The sequence below is a fragment of the Lipotes vexillifer genome, unplaced genomic scaffold, assembly GCF_000442215.2.
Source record: "Lipotes vexillifer unplaced genomic scaffold, Lipotes_vexillifer_v1.1 scaffold182, whole genome shotgun sequence".
Lineage (NCBI taxonomy): Eukaryota > Metazoa > Chordata > Mammalia > Artiodactyla > Lipotidae > Lipotes > Lipotes vexillifer.
In genome coordinates, this window is record NW_006798798.1 from 4,850,774 (window position 1) to 4,871,006 (window position 20,233).

General features: G+C 42.4%; 1 protein-coding gene across 1 annotated transcript in view; it reads left to right on the top strand.

Annotated features, from left to right (window-relative positions):
• The first annotated feature begins 400 nt into the window (after window positions 1-400).
• GARRE1 (granule associated Rac and RHOG effector 1) overlaps window positions 401-20,233 on the top strand; it is a 47,768-nt gene continuing 27,935 nt past the window's right edge. Inside the window, exon 1 of the mRNA XM_007470959.1 lies at window positions 401-925. Coding sequence (XP_007471021.1) covers window positions 431-925 — 495 coding nt within the window. The 5' untranslated portion in view covers window positions 401-430. The remainder of the gene's footprint in view (window positions 926-20,233) is intronic.

A 20,233-nucleotide genomic window follows, 5' to 3' on the forward strand; every position in this document is an offset into this window, starting at 1 on the left:
TGGGTTCTAACTTTTCTGGTATATTGAAGATACATTATATTACATTTTTTTAAGTTAAGTTATTTTTTTGCCATTGTAAATACAAGTATCAAAATATTCTTGCAAAGCAATTCTAGGTAAACATTTTTCTCAGCAAGCATATCTTTTTATTAAGAGAGTAGAATGCTAACATTTCTTATATAGCATTTTGGACACACTTTTATTTTTTGTCAGAGGTCCTGCCTACACTGAAAATATTAATTATATAAACCTGTTGTCCTTTTCACAACTACATTGGATCACATGGTCACCTGCCTCATGGAAATGCCTTTTTTAAAACTTAGATTTGCAGAACTCCACTATTTTTATACCTAGCTACAGTTTTAGGGGGGAAAAAAAGGAATCAGGACCCTGACCCTCTCACGGTCACTGGGACAGTTCCCCTTCCCGCATGTATTGCTGCAGTGCCCAGGACAGTAAAATGGACTACAAGCGGCGCTTCCTGCTTGGCGGGTCCAAGCAGAAGGTGCAGCAGCACCAGCAGTACCCAATGCCTGAGCTTGGCCGAGCACTGAGTGCTCCCCTGGCATCTACGGCCACCACTGCCCCCCTGGGCAGTCTGACTGCTGCAGGCAGCTGCCACCATGCCATGCCCCACTCCACTCCCATTGCTGACATCCAGCAGGGCATCTCCAAATACCTGGACGCCCTCAACGTCTTCTGCCGTGCCAGTACTTTCCTCACAGATCTCTTCAGCACTGTGTTCAGGAACTCTCACTATTCCAAGGCAGCCATGCAACTCAAAGATGTGCAGGAGCACGTCATGGAAGCAGCCAGTCGGCTGACTTCAGCCATAAAGCCTGAGATCGCCAAGATGCTGATGGAACTTAGTGCCGGGGCTGCAAACTTTACAGATCAGAAGGAATTCAGTCTCCAGGACATTGAGGTAGAGTATCTTCTGTGTCATACTTGGGTAGGAAAATGTATTCCAGAGGTAAGTGAGACTGTTTGTCTTAGTTTTTTCTCAAATCACTGAAATGATGGTCTTCGTCCTCTTTCCATTTGATACCCTGTCCTTGTAAAAAATTTTTGCATGCCAGGTTCTGAATTGCTTTCATTTCAAATTAAGTAGGATAGACGATTATTAAACAAATCAGCCTATGTTTTATGTTCTTTAAATTTTCAAGTTGGAACTTAATTTCCACATAACATACTGTTAAAGTACATAGTAGGGACTGAGAATTCTAAATACGATTATGAAGATTTGTGAATTGTCATTATATAGAACCATTGGTTTAATGTAGAAAGTTCTACACATGTTTACAGGATAAGTTATTTTTTCAGTTCTAAATTTACATCTATTTACATTTGGATGCATTTGATTCTTATTCAGTACATTTCTTAGGGTCTTTGGTAGTCAAAATGAAATATTCCTCCTTTTTCAGGGCTCTACATTAGAGTGTAAGATTGGAATACAAATTTCATTCAGAATAAACATGACGTTTTTCCTTCCTTCGTTTAGGAAATAATTTATTAAACTGTCATCTGTTAAATTAGCTTCACTGCTAGATTTTTTAAATTATTTTTACCTGCTCGGAGAGTTCTTCTGAGTTTGATTTTTCCATGTGTCCTTGTACGTTTTAGCAGCACATTAGAGGTTAGGTTTCTGGATGCTAGGAGGGAGAATGTTCCTTTCCCCATCCTGGGGTTGTGTTTGATTTTAGGAAATCACTAGTCTTCTGAACTAAATCTGGTGATTGTGGTAGCTGAATAAGCTAACTTATACTGTTGTGGGTTTAGGGGGAAAAAAAGTAGGGCTATTAAGTATTATGACTCATTTTTTATTGTGTTTAAAAGGCATATTGTGATTTTGAAGGCATTTCCAAGAGGAATTTAAAACTATGTTTGTTTTTATTTATTTATTTTTGGCTGCATTGGGTCTTCGTTGCTGCGTGCGGGCTTTCTCTAGTTGCGGTGAGTGGGAGCTACTCTTCATTGCGGTGCACAGGCTTCTCATTGTGGTGGCTTCTCTTGTTGTGGAGCACGGGCTCTAGGCACGTGGGCTTCAGTAGTTGTAGCACATGGGCTCAGTAGTTGTGGCTCGCAGGCTCTAGAGTGCAGGCTCGGTAGTTGTGACGCATGGGCTTAGTTGCTCCGCGGCTTGTGGGATCTTCCTTGACCAGTGCTCGAACCCGTGTCGCCTGAATTGGCAGGCAGATTCTTAACCACTGTGCCACCAGGGAAGCCCAGAAACTATTTTTGAAAAGACACAATAGTCTTGGTGTAAATCAGGCATTAGGCATCATCAGACTTTTTCTGTAGAAGGCAAATAGTAAGTAAATTTTAAGCTTCGTGGACCACATGCATCTCTTTCACATTCTTTGTTTTTTTTAAATAACCCTTTAAGAATGCGAAAACCAGTTTTACCTGTCTGTTGGACTGGATTTGGCCCAAGAGTTATAGTTTGCTGAATCTGCTGGTATAAATGTATAATATCCTCCTTGGCTCATTCTATTTTGAACCTATCCAAGTTTATTTTTATTTTCTGATTTTTTTCTATGATCACATCATATATTCAGAGAAATTATTATTTTGAAGTATTTTTAAAATGGCTTGTCATAGTTTAGTTTTTAAATTACACATGTAAATCATATATAGAGCATATTTTTAAGAAACATACTTCTCAAAAGAAATTCAAGGAGTGAAACTTAAAACTACTGCTCTACTCTCCCATCCCATTCCTTTTCCCAGAGGAGACCACTGTTAACTGGTTGGTTTGTGCCATTCCAGACTGTGTGTATAGGCACAGATGTACAGCTTTGACTTCTGTTTGTTTTATGTGAAGAACCATGTTTATCCCTCAGGATGCCTGGTCACTGCTGTGCAGAGGTGTGGCAGGAGAACAGTTAGGGCCTCTGCCCTCTCAGAATGTGCTGAACAATATTAGACCCAGACTGTTTCAGTTCCCATCCTGCAATGACACAAGCACCTTTAGCTTTATTTAGAATTTCAGGCAAGAATGGTGTGAAAATGAGGCCAAAGCCTATTATTTTAACCTGAACATTATTGGGCTCTTCTTCAGTCCATGCCTCCAGGTGCTGGAGGAGACAGAGCTAGGCCTCCAGGGCCGTTTGCCCTCCAACCCTGTGGGGCAAGTGCCCTTGTTCCCCAGGTCAGGACAGCTAGAGAAGGATGAACCAATCCTGAGGAGTTGGGTTTAGTAAAGCCACTGGGTGCAATAGCACCTACCTTGTCCCTTCTGCTTTCCTGGGACCAGCATGGACCATTTGAGCTGAGAAGGGGAAATATTTCTTATTGCTGTGTTTTGGAATTTTGGCTTGACTTCCCCCATTGAAATGCGATTAGGATAGCTGGAATACTACCCTGTTTTTGTATATAATGGGCTAAACAGGCTTTCAGAGGCTAAACTGGAAACTAAGTGCTGTTGATGGGTTTTAGAATATATGCGTGTATTCTAGGTTTCAAACTGCTGACTTGTAAGTAAATCCTGAAATGTGATTGTGAAATGTAGGCCTGCAGACTTAACATTTTGCTCTTTCCACAGAACAGTATTTGTTGTTTCTGGAATTTATATACTGACGTGGTCTGTCTCTCAGGATATTCACCAACTCAGATGGAATAGCTGGGCATTTTTTTTTTTTTCCTGTTGGTTTTTTAAAGATTTTATTAGCAAGGGCCAGAGAAGCTCTTTAGCATTAATCCTTGGGGAAAGAAGTCTGTGGCCTAACATTGATGAACTTGACTGGCTAGACAAGGACCTCTGCTCAAGAGCTTAGCCCAGGACTGCAGTTGAGAAAAGCCCTGAATTCATTCAAACGCTTGACCATTTGAAACCTAAGGCAAAGTACCAGTTCCACTGTCCCACCCCTGAAGGTAGCCAAAACATGCTTCTAATGCTCCCTTGCTTGCAGCCAGGTTTCGGATATGCTCGTTGATTGACAGATCCTGGTGCCTGTGTCTAGGAACTGCAGTTGCCAACTGTGTGCTCTGGGGCAGGCAGGGTGTACATGAGTCCTGTCCTGTCTGTACTCATCGGTGACTTTGCCCCTTACCCCAGGTGATTCAACCTCATAACCTCTCTGTTAGAGAAATAAGTTGTGAGTAGAAAGTGACTGCTTTCTTTTTTTTATAAAGGTGTTGTATTTATTTTTTAATTATCTACATTTTTTAATATTTATTTTTTTTGGCTGCGACGGGTCTTAGCTGCAGCATGCGGGATCTTTCTTTGCGGCGTGTGGGCTTCTCTCTAGTTGTGGCGTGCAGGTTTTCTCTCTCTAGTTGTGGCGTGTGGGCTCCAGGGCACGTGGGCTCTAGTTGGCAGCATGTGGGCTCTCTTGTTGAGGCGCACGAGCTCAGTAGTTGTGACGTGCAGGCTTAGTTGCCCTGCAGCATGTGGGATCTTAGTTCCCCAACCAGGGATCGAACCCATGTCCCCTGCATTGGAAGGCAGATTCTTTACCACTGGACCACCAGCAAAGCCCCAACTCTGCTTCTTATTGTCTGTATGGCCTTGAGCAAATCTTTTAACGTCTCTAAGCCTCAGTCTGTCCATCTATAAAATGGAATTACTACCCACCTTCCAGAGTTCTTGTGAAGATCAGAAGCGATTAGCGTGTGTGAAACACTGTACCCAGCTAGTTGTCATCATCATCACTTATTATTATTGCTTCCAACATGGCTTGAAAAGCGTTATTAGTCCTTCTCTGCAGTACAGGGCACAATTATGTACAGAGCCAACAAAAGAGAGAAATATACAGCAGATTAGTCTCACTGGAACCCTTTTAGGTGGAAAAAGTTGCCACTCCTAGAACATTTGCTCTGCTCATTTCTTTCCTGGTTCTTGAGGTGAGCACCTCCCTTTCTCTTCTGTGTTACTTTCTCTTTTGGTGTTGTAAGGTAGCAGCAGTATTACCTTGCCTGATGTAGAAACTGCCAGAACGTTTCCAGCATAAAAGCCCTAGGGGACCTCTTCTAATAGTCACTGCTCTATTTCCCTTGCACCTAGAATGGGGGTACATAGGGAAGGAAGTGGAGTGGGGGATGTCTTGGAGTCCACTTTCTGTAGCTAGGAATCTTTGAGCAAGCCAATTGATAGTTTAGGTAGGATTTTCCCCCCTTTGGATTTATAGAAAATGTATAGTTTACATTGTATATATGAACTGGAATGTTGTCTAAAATGAGAAGTATGATCTTAATCAAGTTCTTCATGGGGATTCCTTTATGTAAGTCTTGAACTGCCAAGTCCAGCCAAAATGTGAACTCAGGAAAAATATGGTTTCCCATATTGAATTTGTTCATTATACAAAGCTTTGACACCCCACAACATTTTTTAGAGGTAGACCATACGGAACCTGCTGTTTCTATCTTTTCTTTTCAAGTCTAGGGGCATCTCCATTGGTGTGTTACTTCTAATGTTCCTGTAAAATGCCAGGCTACATGAATTGAGTGGCTGTGAGTTCTCTTTGATTTTATCTACTTCAATTTTATTTGTCCTAGAAATCTGGTATCCTAACTAAGGATCATTTGCAAGTAAAACATGTAGTTCATATTAAAGAAGTATAGACAACCCCATAATTAGGTTTTCTATTTATTAAAAAGTCAAAGATGTCAACTTCTTTTTATAAACATCTATCACGTGTCTTAAATAAAATTACTTTTCAGTGCAAATGTAAATAAAAGAATCAAATTGACTTGTGGTTCATGCGTTCATTCCACAGATATTTATTGCACACTTTGTGCCAGGGACTGTTCCAGGCACAGAGGATACAGCGGTGAGCAAGACAGAAGTTCCTCCCTTCACGTAGATAGATGAGGGCTGTGATCTTAGATAAGATAGTTAGAAAAGGCATCACTGAGAACATGATATGTGAGTAAAGAACTGAAGGAGATGAAGGAGTAGGCCCCAATAATAACCAGGAAAAGAGGATTCCAGGCAGAGGGGACAACTAGTGCAAAGTTCCTGAGGCAGGAGCAAACTTGAGTGTTTGAAGAGCAGTGAGGGCCTATTGTGGCTGAAACCGCAAGACAGAGACACTAGGGGTGAGGTCAGACAGGTAAAGAGGTCATCCTCTGAAGGGAAGGTCAAGGGAGGGCAGCAAGATGAAGTGGTGACACTTCTCCCGTTGCTTTCTTCACCCCGTGGCAGCTCTGGGGCTCCAGTTTCACCTTGAGCCCTCAGTGTTGGTACAGGGTTCCCAAGAGTTGTATAGCTGATTCACTTTGCTGTATAGTAGAAACTAACATAACATTGTAAAGCAACTATACTCCAATAAAAATTAATTAAAAAAATGATAAGTTGGGAACTTTGAACATGTACTGGGTCCTGGTCGATTGGGATTTGCTTCAAAACATTCCAGCAGAAAAAGGTGGAGTAGGGGAAAAGGATGAAGAAACATGACAAAATGTTGATAGTTACTGAAGTTTTTTGATGGGTTCACGGGGGTTTGTTATATTCTGTTCTTGTGTATATTTGGACATTTTCCAAGTTTAAAAAAAGGGAGAGAGAAACTTTCGACCACATGATAGAAGTAATGTACCAGGAACACCCAATAAATGATTCCATTTCATAAGTGATTTGTGCATGTGAAGTGGTCTTCTAACAGAAAGGGAAGTATTTAGGAAAACTCCTCTGTTTTCTGTCTACTCACAAAATACTGCACCTCTGGCGCTGTGGTCATAAGTTTGTTGGTGGGGGTTTTTCCCATATCAAGCAATTCTGGATCAGTTCTGATGTTTTTTACCTGGAGTTAGCATCAGATTCCACAGTTAAGGGCTCAGTCCCACTAGACTACCCCCCCACCCTGCCCCCTTAGACAGCAGTTACAAGTCCAGGGTGTTACCTGTGTTTCTTACCAACTGGCTACAAATCAGAGGTCCCCCTGACCACCCCACAGGTTTGGTTACTTTATTAGAGCAGCTCACAGAACTCAGAAAAACATTCTACTTACTAGATTATAAAAGGATGTAACTCAGCAACAGCCAGATGAAAGATATGCATAAAGCAAGGTATGTGGGAAGTGGTGTGGGCTTCCATGCCCTCTCCAGGCATGCCACCCTCCCAGCACCTCCACCTGTTCTTTAACCCAGAAGCTCTCTGAACCCCGTCCTTTGGGTTTTTTCGAGCCTTCATTAAACAGGTGTGGTTGATTAAATCTTTGGCCATTGGTGATTGATTCTGTCTCCAGCCTCTTCCCCTCTCCAGAGGGGTTGGTCTGAAAGTTTCAAACTTGGTTCCCCTGGCAACCAGCCCGCATCCTTAGGGGCTTTCCAAAAGTCACCTCGTTGACATAAACTCAGGTATGGTTGAAAGAGGCTTGTTATGAATAAAAGATACTTTCTCTCTCATCACTTAGAAAATTCCAAGGGTTTTTAGGAGCTGTGTGCCAGGAACCTTGGAAGAAGACCAAAATATATATTTATTATAAATCACAATATCACAGAGAGTGTCATTAAGGTATAGTGATGAGAAGAAAGGCAGGTGCTTTTCAGAAAAATGAAAATAAAAGTGAATCAAGGAAGAAAATGAGAATAGAGAAAAGAAACCTCTGAAGGCAGGACCCCAGCAGCAGGTAGGAGTCAGGGAAAGAATGCTGTGCTCGTAATTTTGGTGACTAAAATGGCAATGTTGCTTTCTTTTAGGAGAATGTGATTTAACATTACATAGTTACTAAAACGTCTTGAGTGAATGTAAGGAAAAATGAGGTTTGATGGGCAAATTAGAATGAAACAGAAATAAAACAGTTCATGGAATGTAATTTAACATAGGACTACCTTTCCTGAATTACTTCCTATTCTAAATTTTTATGGTTACTAGTCAGCTTCTGAGATTTCACAGAATTGGATAATAGCCTGTTTTGGCAGCTTCCTCATCTTTACAGATCAGGAATCTGAGTGTCTGTAAAGATGAAATCTTTCTGGGCGCAACATATACAGGGGTTGTGTCCTTTACCTCTCCACTGTTCCAGGCCAGTGCAGTCTTTGTGCCAAGGGATTTGTTTGCAGTGTCCATCCCTCCAAGAGACTTGCCTTTCTGACCTAGCTAATGCCGAAGTGTCCAGACATGGGAAAGTAAAGGAACCGCTGTGAGTCCTTGCTCACTCCCAATCCCTTCTGAGGCCCCACTAGCTCCCGGAGGAGGCCCCAGTCACCTGGCCTGCTTTCTTCTTCACCTAGCTGCTACCACCCACCCTCCAAGGTAAAATACAGATGAGCTGGCTGCAAGCTGGCAAAGATGAGTGAGGACTATCAAAAGCATTTGCAGAGACGTGGATGGACCTAGAGTCTGTCATACAGAGTGAAGTAAGTCAGAAAGAGAAAAACAAATATCGTATATTAACACATATATGTGGAATCTAGAAAAATGGTACAGATGAACCAGTTTGCAAGGCAGAAATAGAGACAGATGTAGAAAACAAACGTATGGACACCAGAGGGGGAAAGCAGGGGGTGGGGGTGGGGGTATGTTGGGGGGAAATGAACTGGGAGATTGCGATTGACATATATACACTAATATGTATAAAATAGATAACTAATAAGAACTTGCTGTATAAAAAATAAATTAATTAATTAGAAAGAAAAAGAGGGCTTCCCTGGTGGCACAGTGGTTAAGAATCCACCTGCCAATGCAGGGGACACAGGTTCGAGCCCTGGTCTGGGAAGATCCCACATGCCGCGGAGCAGCTAAGCCCGTGCGCCCCAACTACTGAGCCTGTGCTCTAGAGCCCACGAGCCACGACTACTGAGCCCACATGCCACAACTACTGAAGCCCGCGTGCCTAGAGCCCGTGCTCTGCAACAAGAGAAGCCACTGCAGTGAGAAGCCTGTGCACCACAACAAAGAGTAGCACCTGCTCGCTGCAACTAGAGAAAGCCCGTGTGCAGCAACAAAGACCCAACACAACCAAAAATAATAAAACAAAACAAAAAAAAAGGAACCTTCTGTATAGTGCAGGGAACTCTATTCAGTACTCTGTAATGACCTATATGGAAATAGAATCTAAAAAAGAGCGGATATATGTATATGTATAACTGATTCACTTTGCTGTACAGCAGAAACTAACACAACATTGTAAATCAACTATACTCCAATAAAAATTAATTTAAAAAAAAAGAAAAAGTGCTCTAGGCCTGGTGGGCAAGACTGATAAATAAGTAGACTGTGACCATAGGTGTGAGCAGTGCTGTGACGCAGGTGGAAAATAGCCTCAAGCCTTGCCTGTGGGCTCAGTGTCCCCCCTACCCAGCTCACTGTGAGGGGACCTAGCCCCCACACCAGAACCACCTACCTAACCTGTGAGAGAACCTGGTAGGCCCTGGTAAGAGTTTAAATTTTATACGGAGTGAGATGGGATTTTTTTCAGGGGGATTTTTTTTAAATTTATTTTTGTCTGCGTTGGGTCTTTGTTGCTGCACGTGGGCTTCCTCTACTTAACGGCGAGCGGGGGCTACTCTTGGTTGTGGTGCGCGGGCTTGTCATTGCAGTGGCTTCTGTTGTTGTGGAGCATGGGCTCTAGACGCACAGGCTTCATTAGTTGCAGTGTGTGGGCTCAGTAGTTGTGGCACGCGGGCCCTAGAGCACAGGCTTAGTAGTTGTGGCAGATAGGGTTAGTTGCTCCGCGGCATGTGGGATCTTCCCAGACCGGGGCTCAAACCCGTGTCCCCTGCATTGGCAGGCGGATTCTTAATCACTGCGCTACCAGGGAAGTCCTAAAGGGGGATTTTGACTGATATGATTTGTTATGTTTTTTTTAAAAAAATACTATGGCTACAAGTGACAGAAACCAAACTCAAAACAGCTTAGACGAGTGCACTTTCTTCTGTACACATTAACTCACTGAATTCTGTTAATAACCTTGTAAGTTAGGTACTATTCATATTCCCATTTTATTGACGAAGAAACAGGTGTGGAGAGGTTAAACAGCTTATCAAAAGCCTCATGGCAGATCCAGACTTTAGACCCAGGCAGTCTGACTCTATAATGGAGTACCAATTCTTGGCTGTACTGCCTCTCAACAAAACAATGTATTGACTCCATGAAACCGAAGAAAGTTAGCTCTTTGGGCATGGCTGGCTCCAGGGGCTAACACAGTGCTGAACAGACTCAGACTGTCTCCATGCCAGAGTTGCCAACAGCTCAGCAGAAAGAGCACCTCTGCTTTCCCCCAGGTTCTGACAAAAGTTCTAGAACTGAGTCTGGTTGGCTTGGCTTGGGTCACTTGCCTGTCCTTGGACCTTGTGGCCAGAAAGGTTAAACTAACGCACCGACTGGTCAGGCCTGACTTGTGGACCCACTCCTGGGGCTGGGGTACTACCAGACTGAGAGTGCAGGGGGAGTGGTTCCCTGAGGGCTGCTTCCAAAGCCACGGGACTAGATGTTGGGGAGGCCACACTGCAGATGCCAGCTGGTGCGTGTCAAAGGATGTGATGGGGAACACATTTATGATCCTGGATACACCTGCTAAATTGTTTTGTTTTCAGGATCTTAGCAGTTTATTATGTCTTCTATGAGGCCTTTTGTTATGTCTCTTAGTAAAGTTCCATAATTTCCTTTCTAGTGGCTATGTATATTCTTAACTTTCTTACGTAATCTTTATTTTAGTTGCTATCATGAATGAAATTATATTTAAAAGTTTTTTCTGTAACATAGAAGCACCACTGATTTTTATATTTTTGTCTTGTCTCCTGCCATGCGACTGGATTCAATAATTCTAATGTTTCAATTGGTTTATTTTTGTATATGTGGTCATGTCATCTACATGTATCTCCTCCCTTCCAGTAGTTATATATCTTATTGTGTTGACCATGGGTTTTATTTTTAATTTTAATTTTTATTTTTTTTTAATTTTTTTGGGTGCACCTTGCTGGACCTTCCCCAACCAGGGATTGAACCTGGGCCATGGCAGTGAAAGTCCAGAATCCTAACCACTAGGCCACCAGGGAACTCCCTGATCATAGGTTTTAATGTATAAAACAATCAGTGTTAAGAATGAGCATCTTTGTTTTGGTCCTCATTTTAATGGGAGTACTTTGGATGTGTTACTATTGATTATTAATTTTAACAAATTAGTTTTTCTTATGTATGATGAATGCTTAGGTAAAAAATTCAAACACTTCTGAATGGCATAAGTCCCTTCTCCAAAGGTAATGCTTCTCTCTTCCAACTCCATCCCAGTTCCAGACAGAAACACTATTAATTGTTTTATGTATCTGTACAGATAGCAGCAGACATGCATATGCAAACATATCCGGAAAATACATCTTTTTACTCCATTATATATACCCTTTATTCCCTCAACAGCATACCCGTTAATTATTATATTGGTTCTCGGTTTGAAAGAATAAGCATACAGTTCCAAGGCGTAACAAATGTTATACCTGATTCTTCATTCAGTGGATGAGTGTGTCACTTGCAGGAAAGCCTTGCGTGGTTTATGGACTTTCTCTCTCCAGAAGAGTCGTGATCTCCCCCATGCCTGTTGGTGATATCACCCTCAAAGTAAGCTCAAGGTTGCAGCTGGTGTCTGTGGGCAGGCTGCAGAAGAGCTGTCCAGGGAAAGAAAGCAGGAAGTGTTTGGGGAGGGAGAATGAGTTGTCATTTGCGCATAGATGCTGACATCATGATGTCCTGCCCTCAGCTCTGCAGGCACCATGCTGCTCTTGGCCTAGTTTGGTGCTTTTATGTGGAGAGTAGCAACTGCTTTCTTTCAACAAATATGTGTAGAAGGATTGTCTACTGTGTGCCAGGCAATGAGAATGCAACAGAGAGCAAAACAAAGACCCTGTCCACATCCAACTCAACTCCTAGGTAGGGAAACAGAGAAAAAATAAATGGCACATACAAACATATTGTCAGGTAGTGAGAGGTGCTATGAAGAGAAATAAAGAATGATGAAGAAAGAGCGGTAGAAGAAAGGCCTCTGAGGGTGGGACATTTGAGCAATGCCTGTCAGAGTGATAGTTGTACAATTCCAGGGGGAAGGATGCTCCAGGTAGGGTAGTGGTTCATTTGCAAATGGGGTCAGGGTGGGCTCTCCCTCAGAGGGCACTTGGCAATGTCTGGAAGTATCTTTGATTGTCAGAAAAATGGCATTTTTTTTTCATGCTAGGGCTAGAGTGAGAGGAATCTTACTCATTTAGAAGAACTCGAATGTTACACCAGAGGACCCGCAGTGAAGTCCTCTTGAAGGAGGAGGTATGATAGAGTAAAAGATACTGGACTTGCATGTTAGGGAATCAGAAATTCAGTGACTCACTATGTATTTAGGGGACAATTTTTGTCATCTTTTAGGATCTCAGTTTCTCTTTCTGCCTCTGACCAATGTCCAATCTCCCCTACCCCACACATAAACACCCATGGCCAGATGGTGTTTCTGCATGAAGTATAGAACATTAGGTGACCAGACTCAGACCCCAGATCATGAAAGGCAGAAGTTTGCAGGAGCACAAAGCTCTTAGATTTCTGATTTTTAATTCAAATTGATTTGGAGAAGGTAGAGTCTTGATATATCTCTTCCTTGTAGCCCTTCAGGTTATGTTTTAGTCCTGCAGCAAAACAGATGCCTGGATACTCAAAAGCTCCTGTCGACTGCCACATTTGAGCTCTGTTGCAGCTCTTTTGCAGCTCAAAAGTCACCCTACGAGGAAGAGATTTCTCTACTGTTTTTTAATTTTAATTTTTTGTTAGTTTGTTTACCAGTAAGGATTTGACATTTTATTCAAAACAGTATGATCTGAGGGGTTGTGGTGGCTGCATCTCCCAACCAGTGCTGCTGGAATCTAGTGAGTAGAGAGCAGGGATGCTGCTAACAACATCCTACGCTGCAAAGGACAGCCCTCCACAACAGAGAATTCTCTAGCCCCCAGTGTCAGTAGTCATGATGTTGAGAAACCCTGAGGTAGTGGGAACTGGCTGGTGCAAAAACTTGAGACCGGAGCTGTGCTCACAGTTTTTGAGGAATAGCAAGAAGGTCGGTATGGCAAGAGTAGAGAGAGGTGGGATAGGAAATAATAAGTTCAGAGACTAGTCAGAGGCCAGATCATGTAAGGTATTGTAGGACAGATGAGGAGTTTGGATTTTCTTCTGATTGTAATGGAAAGCCATTGGAAGACTTTGAGCAGGGGAGTGAAATAATCTGAGTTTTGTTTTATAAGACTTCTTGTGTGGAAAGTAGCCTCTAGGGGAGAGAGGAGACTGCTAGTTGCCTCCCAACATCTAGTGTTACCTTCTTCCTTAATAACAAAACTCTGGGGAATTCCCTGGCTGTCCAGTGGTTAGGACTCGGTGCTTTCACTGCCAGGGCCCTGGGTTCAGTCCCTGGTCAGGGAACTAAGATCGCACAAGCTGCCATGGCGCAGCCAGAAAACAACAGCAACAAAAGCTCTGGAGGGTTTTTTGTTTGTTTGTTTTTGTTTTTTCAGGAATATTATGCATGGAAAAGGGACTATACTTCCCAGCTTCCCTTACAGCTAGGAGTGGTCACTTGAATTAAGTTTTGGTTCATGAAGATGTAACTAGAGGTTTTGGATGAGACTGCTGGGAAGTTTTCTTAGAGGGAAAAAGGGTGCTACCTTCTTCCCTGCACCCCCCCCTCCAGTTTTTTACTATCTAGAATGCAGGCAGAATGGCTGAAGGTCATTTAACCATTTAGAACTATGAGGTAGTTCCAGTATGTAAGCCTTGTGTGAGGATGAAGAGCAGAAAGATGGGAACTGGGCTCCTTGTGATACCCAGGAGCCTCCATCCCAGCTCTGGACTGCCTAACCCTAGATTTATTTTTACCTTAGAAAGAAGTAAACGTTGCTCTTATTTAAACCACTGCATTTGTTGTTGTTGTTGTTGTCGTTGTTGTTCTGTGTAGATAAAACTAATCCTAATTGAAAGGAAGCAGGAAGGTCAGTTAAGAGGCTGTTATAGTAATCCAAGCAAGAGATGATTGTAGCTTGGAATAGAATGGTAGCAGAGGGGGTGACTAGAAGCACTTGTACTTTTTTGTGTGTGTGGTAGATTATACATAACATAAATTTTGCCACCTTAACTATTTTTAAGTGTACAGTTCAGTGGCATTAAGTACATTCATGTTTTTTGCAACCATCAACCACTAGCCATCTGCAGAACTTTTTCATCTTCCGAAACTGAAACTCTGTACCTATTGAACAATAACAACCATTCCTCCTTTGTCTACCATAGACTTAGTTCCCCTCACTGGCCTTTCACTTTTTCATGTCCTGGGTGATAGTTTATAATTATCCTGTTAGTTTATAATTATCCTGTTAGTTACTACGATTGATAGCAATGTAGCTGAAATATACAACTTCCTGGGAATTCCCTGGCAGTCCAGTTGTTAGGACTCTGTGCTTCCACTGAAGGGGCACAGGTTTAGATCCCTGTATGGGGAGCTAAGATCTTGCAAGCTGAGCAGTGCGGTGATTAAATAAATAAATAAATAAATAAATAAATAAATAAATAAATAACTTCCTATGTGTGTTGCATGTAATAAATTTTTGATTTATTTTGGAAAGCAGGCTATAAAATAACATACAACATGATCTAGTTTTACAAAAAAAAATCTACAGGTACAAATGTAGGCTGTATCAGAAACATGTAATCAGTGGTTATATCTATTTAGTAATATTTGATACTGTGTATTTCTTTATTTAGCTGATCTTTTCCCCGTAATTTATTTGCAATGGTGTAAAAGGTTTTGTGCACCACAGTGTTTGGCCCATGAAGTAGGAGTTCAGAAACTGTGTCTGTGGATATTTTTACCAGCAGTAAAGCAGCATATCCAGGGGCAGAATGTAATCTTGTCTGAATGATTAACGTTTGGTGATGGCTCATCTACCCTTGGGGATGTGTTAGCTTTCTCTCCTCACTAGTTCTTTCTTCTGTACATAGCATGGCAGCTTCTTTGTGCTCTAGGTTAATACTGACTGCAAAGAGATTATTGTTCTGTTAGTTGCTTTTTTTAAAAAAAATATTTAAGCGCTCATTGTTAATCAGTTTTTAGGTCAGACTATACATGTTAGTTTCAGTAAGCTTGTTTTTTACATTTTTATGCCATAATTTAATCTCCATAAGGTACTTTCCATAGTCCAGGCATGGTCTACTGCATTCTTTATTTCTCTGGAGACACATTTAGGTCTTTGTATCACATTCTGGTCTGTTGGTTAGGTCATTATGTAATAACTCTGGAATTATCGTAAGAATAAAAGATTGGGAACACGTGGAACCAACGGGAATGTTTAAGGTACAAGTAAGTTTTGAAGAGAGAGAAATGACTGAATGAGTTTAGAATTTCTAATAAAAGCAGCCAATCCGGATCAACTTCATTTCATTCATTCTCGACTTTTAAACTGATCAGAAGTAAATGCTAGAACCCCTGGAAGTGTTTGACAGTATTGGTATATGTGACACTTTTACTTGTTCTTCACTGCAGGGATGTGAGAAAGACGAATTGTTCAGTGAGGCTGAGCAAAAAATGAACTTAGACATTGATGTGAAAATCACAAGGTGTGTGGCAGGTGGGGTGGAGTTGGGCACTTCGTGATTTCAGCACGTGCAGATATAGTAAGGGCTGAGTCAGGCCCTGGCCCTAGAAGAGGAGTAACTAAAATTGTGAAAATATTCTAGGAAGGTAGAGTTGACTATGCTGGTGTAGAAAGAGTGGTCTTTTAGGGTTCAAAATAGGACGACCTTAAACTAAAGTTGGTTTTAATTAATAAAATATAAAAATCACCAAAAAGAAAAGGTTTCCTGGTTATATTTATGAACATAATCCCCTTAGCAGCACATGTGGTACATTTATAGGGGAATGAGAAAGTGAACGTGTACCCTTTTCCTCTGCCATCAGGGATTCCCAGAAAACAAGGTTTCATTCCAGTAGATCCTCATTGGCTGTTTATAGTAATCCAGAATGCTCCATGGATATTTGGAGGCAGAAGTGGCAAGGTCGCTTATTGTCTATATTCAGGAATTGGGCCTTTATGAGGAATTCAAGTCACACCAAAATGTTTCTCTTAATGCAAGTCTGATAATAGCCTCTTATTGCCCCAGATTCCATCAACTTGGGATGCCTTGGGATGAATGGATATTTTTTTTTACTAATGCAAACATCAAGGGTAAGATTAAATCTGATTGCTTTCTTCATAATTATTGAATGGGACTGATGTGCTGAAGGCCTGAACAGATGTTTTGGGGTTTGGAATTCCTCTAGAGGTAAGAGAAGCTGCTTCTTTTCCCAAGCCCTGTGTGTCCTCTCCCAGTTTATCATTGCTGTTTGCAGCCAGTCTTAGCAGTCTGCTGTGCAGATCATGAACTTTGAGACTCATGCCACACTGAAGTGCCACAGGCTACCCCACTTTTTACTCTTGTCGCAATACCTTTCCCACAGTTAGAGAAGACTGAGCCATGCCTCTCAGCCCAGGGAACTGAGCCCAGGGAACTGAGCTGACACTAGGGCCTAACATTTTATGGGAGGGTTCCTGCACAGGGTTCCTCTCCCCTTCTTGGTATCCTTAGTCATTGTCGTGACTACATCCTGGATCTTGTCATATGAAGATAGCATAGTCTGATGGTTAGAACACAGTTTTTGGAGTCAGTCAGACTTGGCATCAGATCTGTACTGCACCACTTATTACCTGCTTGACACTGGAGCAAGTTTCTTTCTTTCTCTAAGCCTCGGTGTTGTCATCTATAAAATGGATGAATTGCTGTCACCCCCCTGAGTCACTTCACTGCACGTCAAGTGCTTGGTATGGGTTAAGCACTCAGTAAATAATAGCTGGAAGTTCCAGGTTGATAGACATGGAACTCTATAGCTACACTGACAGTTTAAACTCATTGACATTTAAAATGTCTCTCTCTTTGACCACTCCACTCATTTGTCCACCAGCTTGCCACATCTGTTTTGCAGCTTCACTGGATCCTGCAGTCCAGGAAACGTTCTCCCTGTGAAAGAGAAAGTAGCTGTCCTCAGCCCTTGGGTCACATGCTTACAAATTCATAACTTTAGAGTCTCTATGTCTTTCCAGGTTTCTCAGGAATACCCCAAGGACTGGCTCATCCCTGTGATGGAGAGGATGGAGTCTGTTACGGGAGGGAAGCTGGTCTAAGACAGGAGATATTGTAGAGAAAAGGGGGGCAGAGGCAGGCTGGAGATTGAGCTTTGTCCTCTATCTGGAAAAGGTGGTGTTTATACATCTGTTAGTTTAGGTAAACTTGTAGAATAGATATTTTTAAAATAGCTTTTCCAGGGACTTCCCTGTTGGTCCAGTGGTTAAGACTCCATGCATCCACTGCAGGGGGCACGGGTTCGATCCCTAGTTGGGGAACTAAGACCATGTATGCCGCGCGTGGCACAGCCAAAAAATAAATAAAAAAGCTTTTCCAAGGTCCAGGATGTAGCCTTTGGTTTGATTGGCTTTTAATGAATTGTTTAAAACACAAATATTTTGTCACAACCCAAATGTGTGCTACATACCTCATGGGTGGGGGAGGGAAATGCTGAGCTCTTGTTCACATCATTTCTTCTATACACGGAAGAAATGTAGATTAAATGACTCATCCAAGGTCAAGCATGTAATAAGTGGTGGAGACAATATTCCGAATGTCCGCCTTTTAAAACTGTCCACCATCTCTCCCCCCATTTACTCCTGCAACAGAAGCATACTCCTTCCAGCATTCTACCCCTAACAACAAGAGGACCCTCCCCAACCCCCAGCCTAGCATCGACCAGCATTATCAGAGAATGTCCTGTTCTGGGCCCAGGACACTGCATCAGGCCTTCAGAGGCCTTTCTCAGAATTTTCCTTTCAAAGGGAGAGGGGTTACTCCATCTGTTCCCTTGGTCTTTTCCTCAGAGAGCCTTTTCCTTCCCACCTCACTCCTTAATGTTCATTCTCCAGTAGCCCCTGACTTTGCATATCTACTTAACTGTTCCCCACCATTAGAAGGTAACCCTCACAAGGACAGTGACTTGTTCGCTGTCTTTCTTGTAGTATCTTCTGGCTTTTTTGTGCTTTGTACATATGAGGCATTCACAAATTACACATCTGTTGAAAGAATGAATGACTCAGTTGTATCTGTCAGAAGCTGAAAGAATATGAGCCTAGCATCTCCAGTGGACATGGCATCTCCACTTCTCCCTCCTCCTCCCTCAGCCACAGTCTGCCAAGAGGCTAAGGAAAGAGGAGGAGAGAGAGTTTGTGTGCCTGAGAACCCAGCTTCACTCCTCCTCCTGGGTTTGCTCTGTGTGGAGCGTCAGGACACTATATCATTCTGGCCTAAGCCAGTTAAGGTTGAGCTGCTGTCCTGTGTCTGGTCTCAGTGTTGCCAGCCCACAGCTGTCTCCAGGTGTGTAGAGCCTGTTGAAGGCAGGGGAGCACAATGGCTAAGGGCATAGACACTTGAGTCAAGTGACCCCTCTGCCACATCCAGTTGTGCCCCCTTGACAAAGTTTCATAACCTTTCTGTGCCTTAGTCTTATTGTTTGTGAAATGGAAATGACCTCATATGGTTGTTCCTAGCATTAAATGAGATAATCAGTGTGAAATCTTTAGCATAGGTGAAATACATGCTGAGTGTTTCGTTCAGGCTGGCTGATATTATGTACAGTGCTAATTAAATACTGTTTTTTCTGTTTGTGGCACAAGTCCCTAGGTTGCTAGGTCTGCTTATTCTGTGTAGCTCACTCTGCCCCATCTTTGATGGGGAGGAGCTTTGAGGGAGATGTGAGTGGAGACCCAGGAGGTTTGTTTGAGTGGGAATTCAGCCTGTATTTCTGATGGTTCCCTATAGAAGGAGGATGCTTTGGTGTGAGTTTTGTGTGTTTGCTTTAGTTTTGTCCTGGTGATTTCCACAGGGGAAAATAATTCAAGAGGGAGTAAGTGTCACCACTGGGAGCTTGCCTGACTCTCTTTCTCCAGGAAGAAGAGCTCTGCCCAGTGGGGGTGGAAAAGGGCAGCATCTGAAATGTGTGCTGGGAGGTGATAGGTCCAAGGTTGAGTCTTATTTTTGGCTTCTCCAAGGGACAGGACTGGGCCAAAGTGTGGGCAGTGGGGTTGGATTTTAGTTTCTTGTAAAAGGCAGTGGAAACCTTCACCACCTCCCCAAAGCAGCGCCCTGAGAGCTGGCAACTAGTGGGCCCTCTCAGCTATGCTCCAGTTGGATTACAAACTCAATAAAATAAGTAATTTTTTGTTAGTAAGTAATCCACTGTATAGGCCAATGAAATATGAAATACCTTCCATTAAAAATGTTTTGAGGGACTTCCCTGGTGGCGCGGTGGTTGAGAGTCCGCCTGCCGATGCAGGGGACATGGGTTCGTGCCCTGGTCCGGGAAGATCCCACATGCCGCAGAGCGGCTGGGCCTGTGAGCCATGGCCGCTGAGCCTGCACGTCCGGAGCCTGTGCTCCGCAACGGGAGAGGCCCCAATAGTGAGAGGCCCGCGTACCGTGAAAAAAAAAAAATGTTTTGAATGTTATGGAACATGATAAAGGAGTTACAAAAAGGTTTTGTTGTTACTGTTGTTGAATTTGGTATGGCTAAAACAACTGTAAAAGATTAGGGGGACATGTCAATAATCCGGAAAGTGTCTGCTCAAGTTGCTTTGCAAGCAGCAAATTCTTGCTGTCTTTTAAAGAAAAAAGAAGTAGGAAATCATAGAGAACACCTTGTAGCTGGAGTTAACACAAGAAAGCAAACGGGGAACAACAAGTAATGTCAGAGAACAGCTTTAGCCAATGCCAGAGGTTGGCAGATAAAGGCACATTTGTATCTTAAGATGTTTATGGTATGTAGTATATTTTTAGTACATATATTATAATTACATATTAATAGTATATATTAACATAGCATGTATATGGTAGTTTTTTAAATGAATTTTCTACTTTAATGGACTACTGCATCAACCAACCAACTACTAATACGTATCAGGTGAGTGGGTTTCTACTGTTCTGACAAATGGACTTACCAGTATGTTTTGTTGACTCCTAGAAGACAGATCTGTGAGCTTTGTTTTGTAAGACTGGAAATATGACATGTAGCTATGTTAATAACTATGTAATAACTATGTTAATAACACTGTTACCAAAATAACCTGTATCTTTGGATTCCATTTCCAATGGAATGTCTTCTTATAGTCAAACTGACCTTTTGGATTTTTAATCACCTGGCTTTTACTCTGCCCTCTGAATACTGTGTGGACAGAATTGGAATTGTGGGTTGCTCTGGTTCAG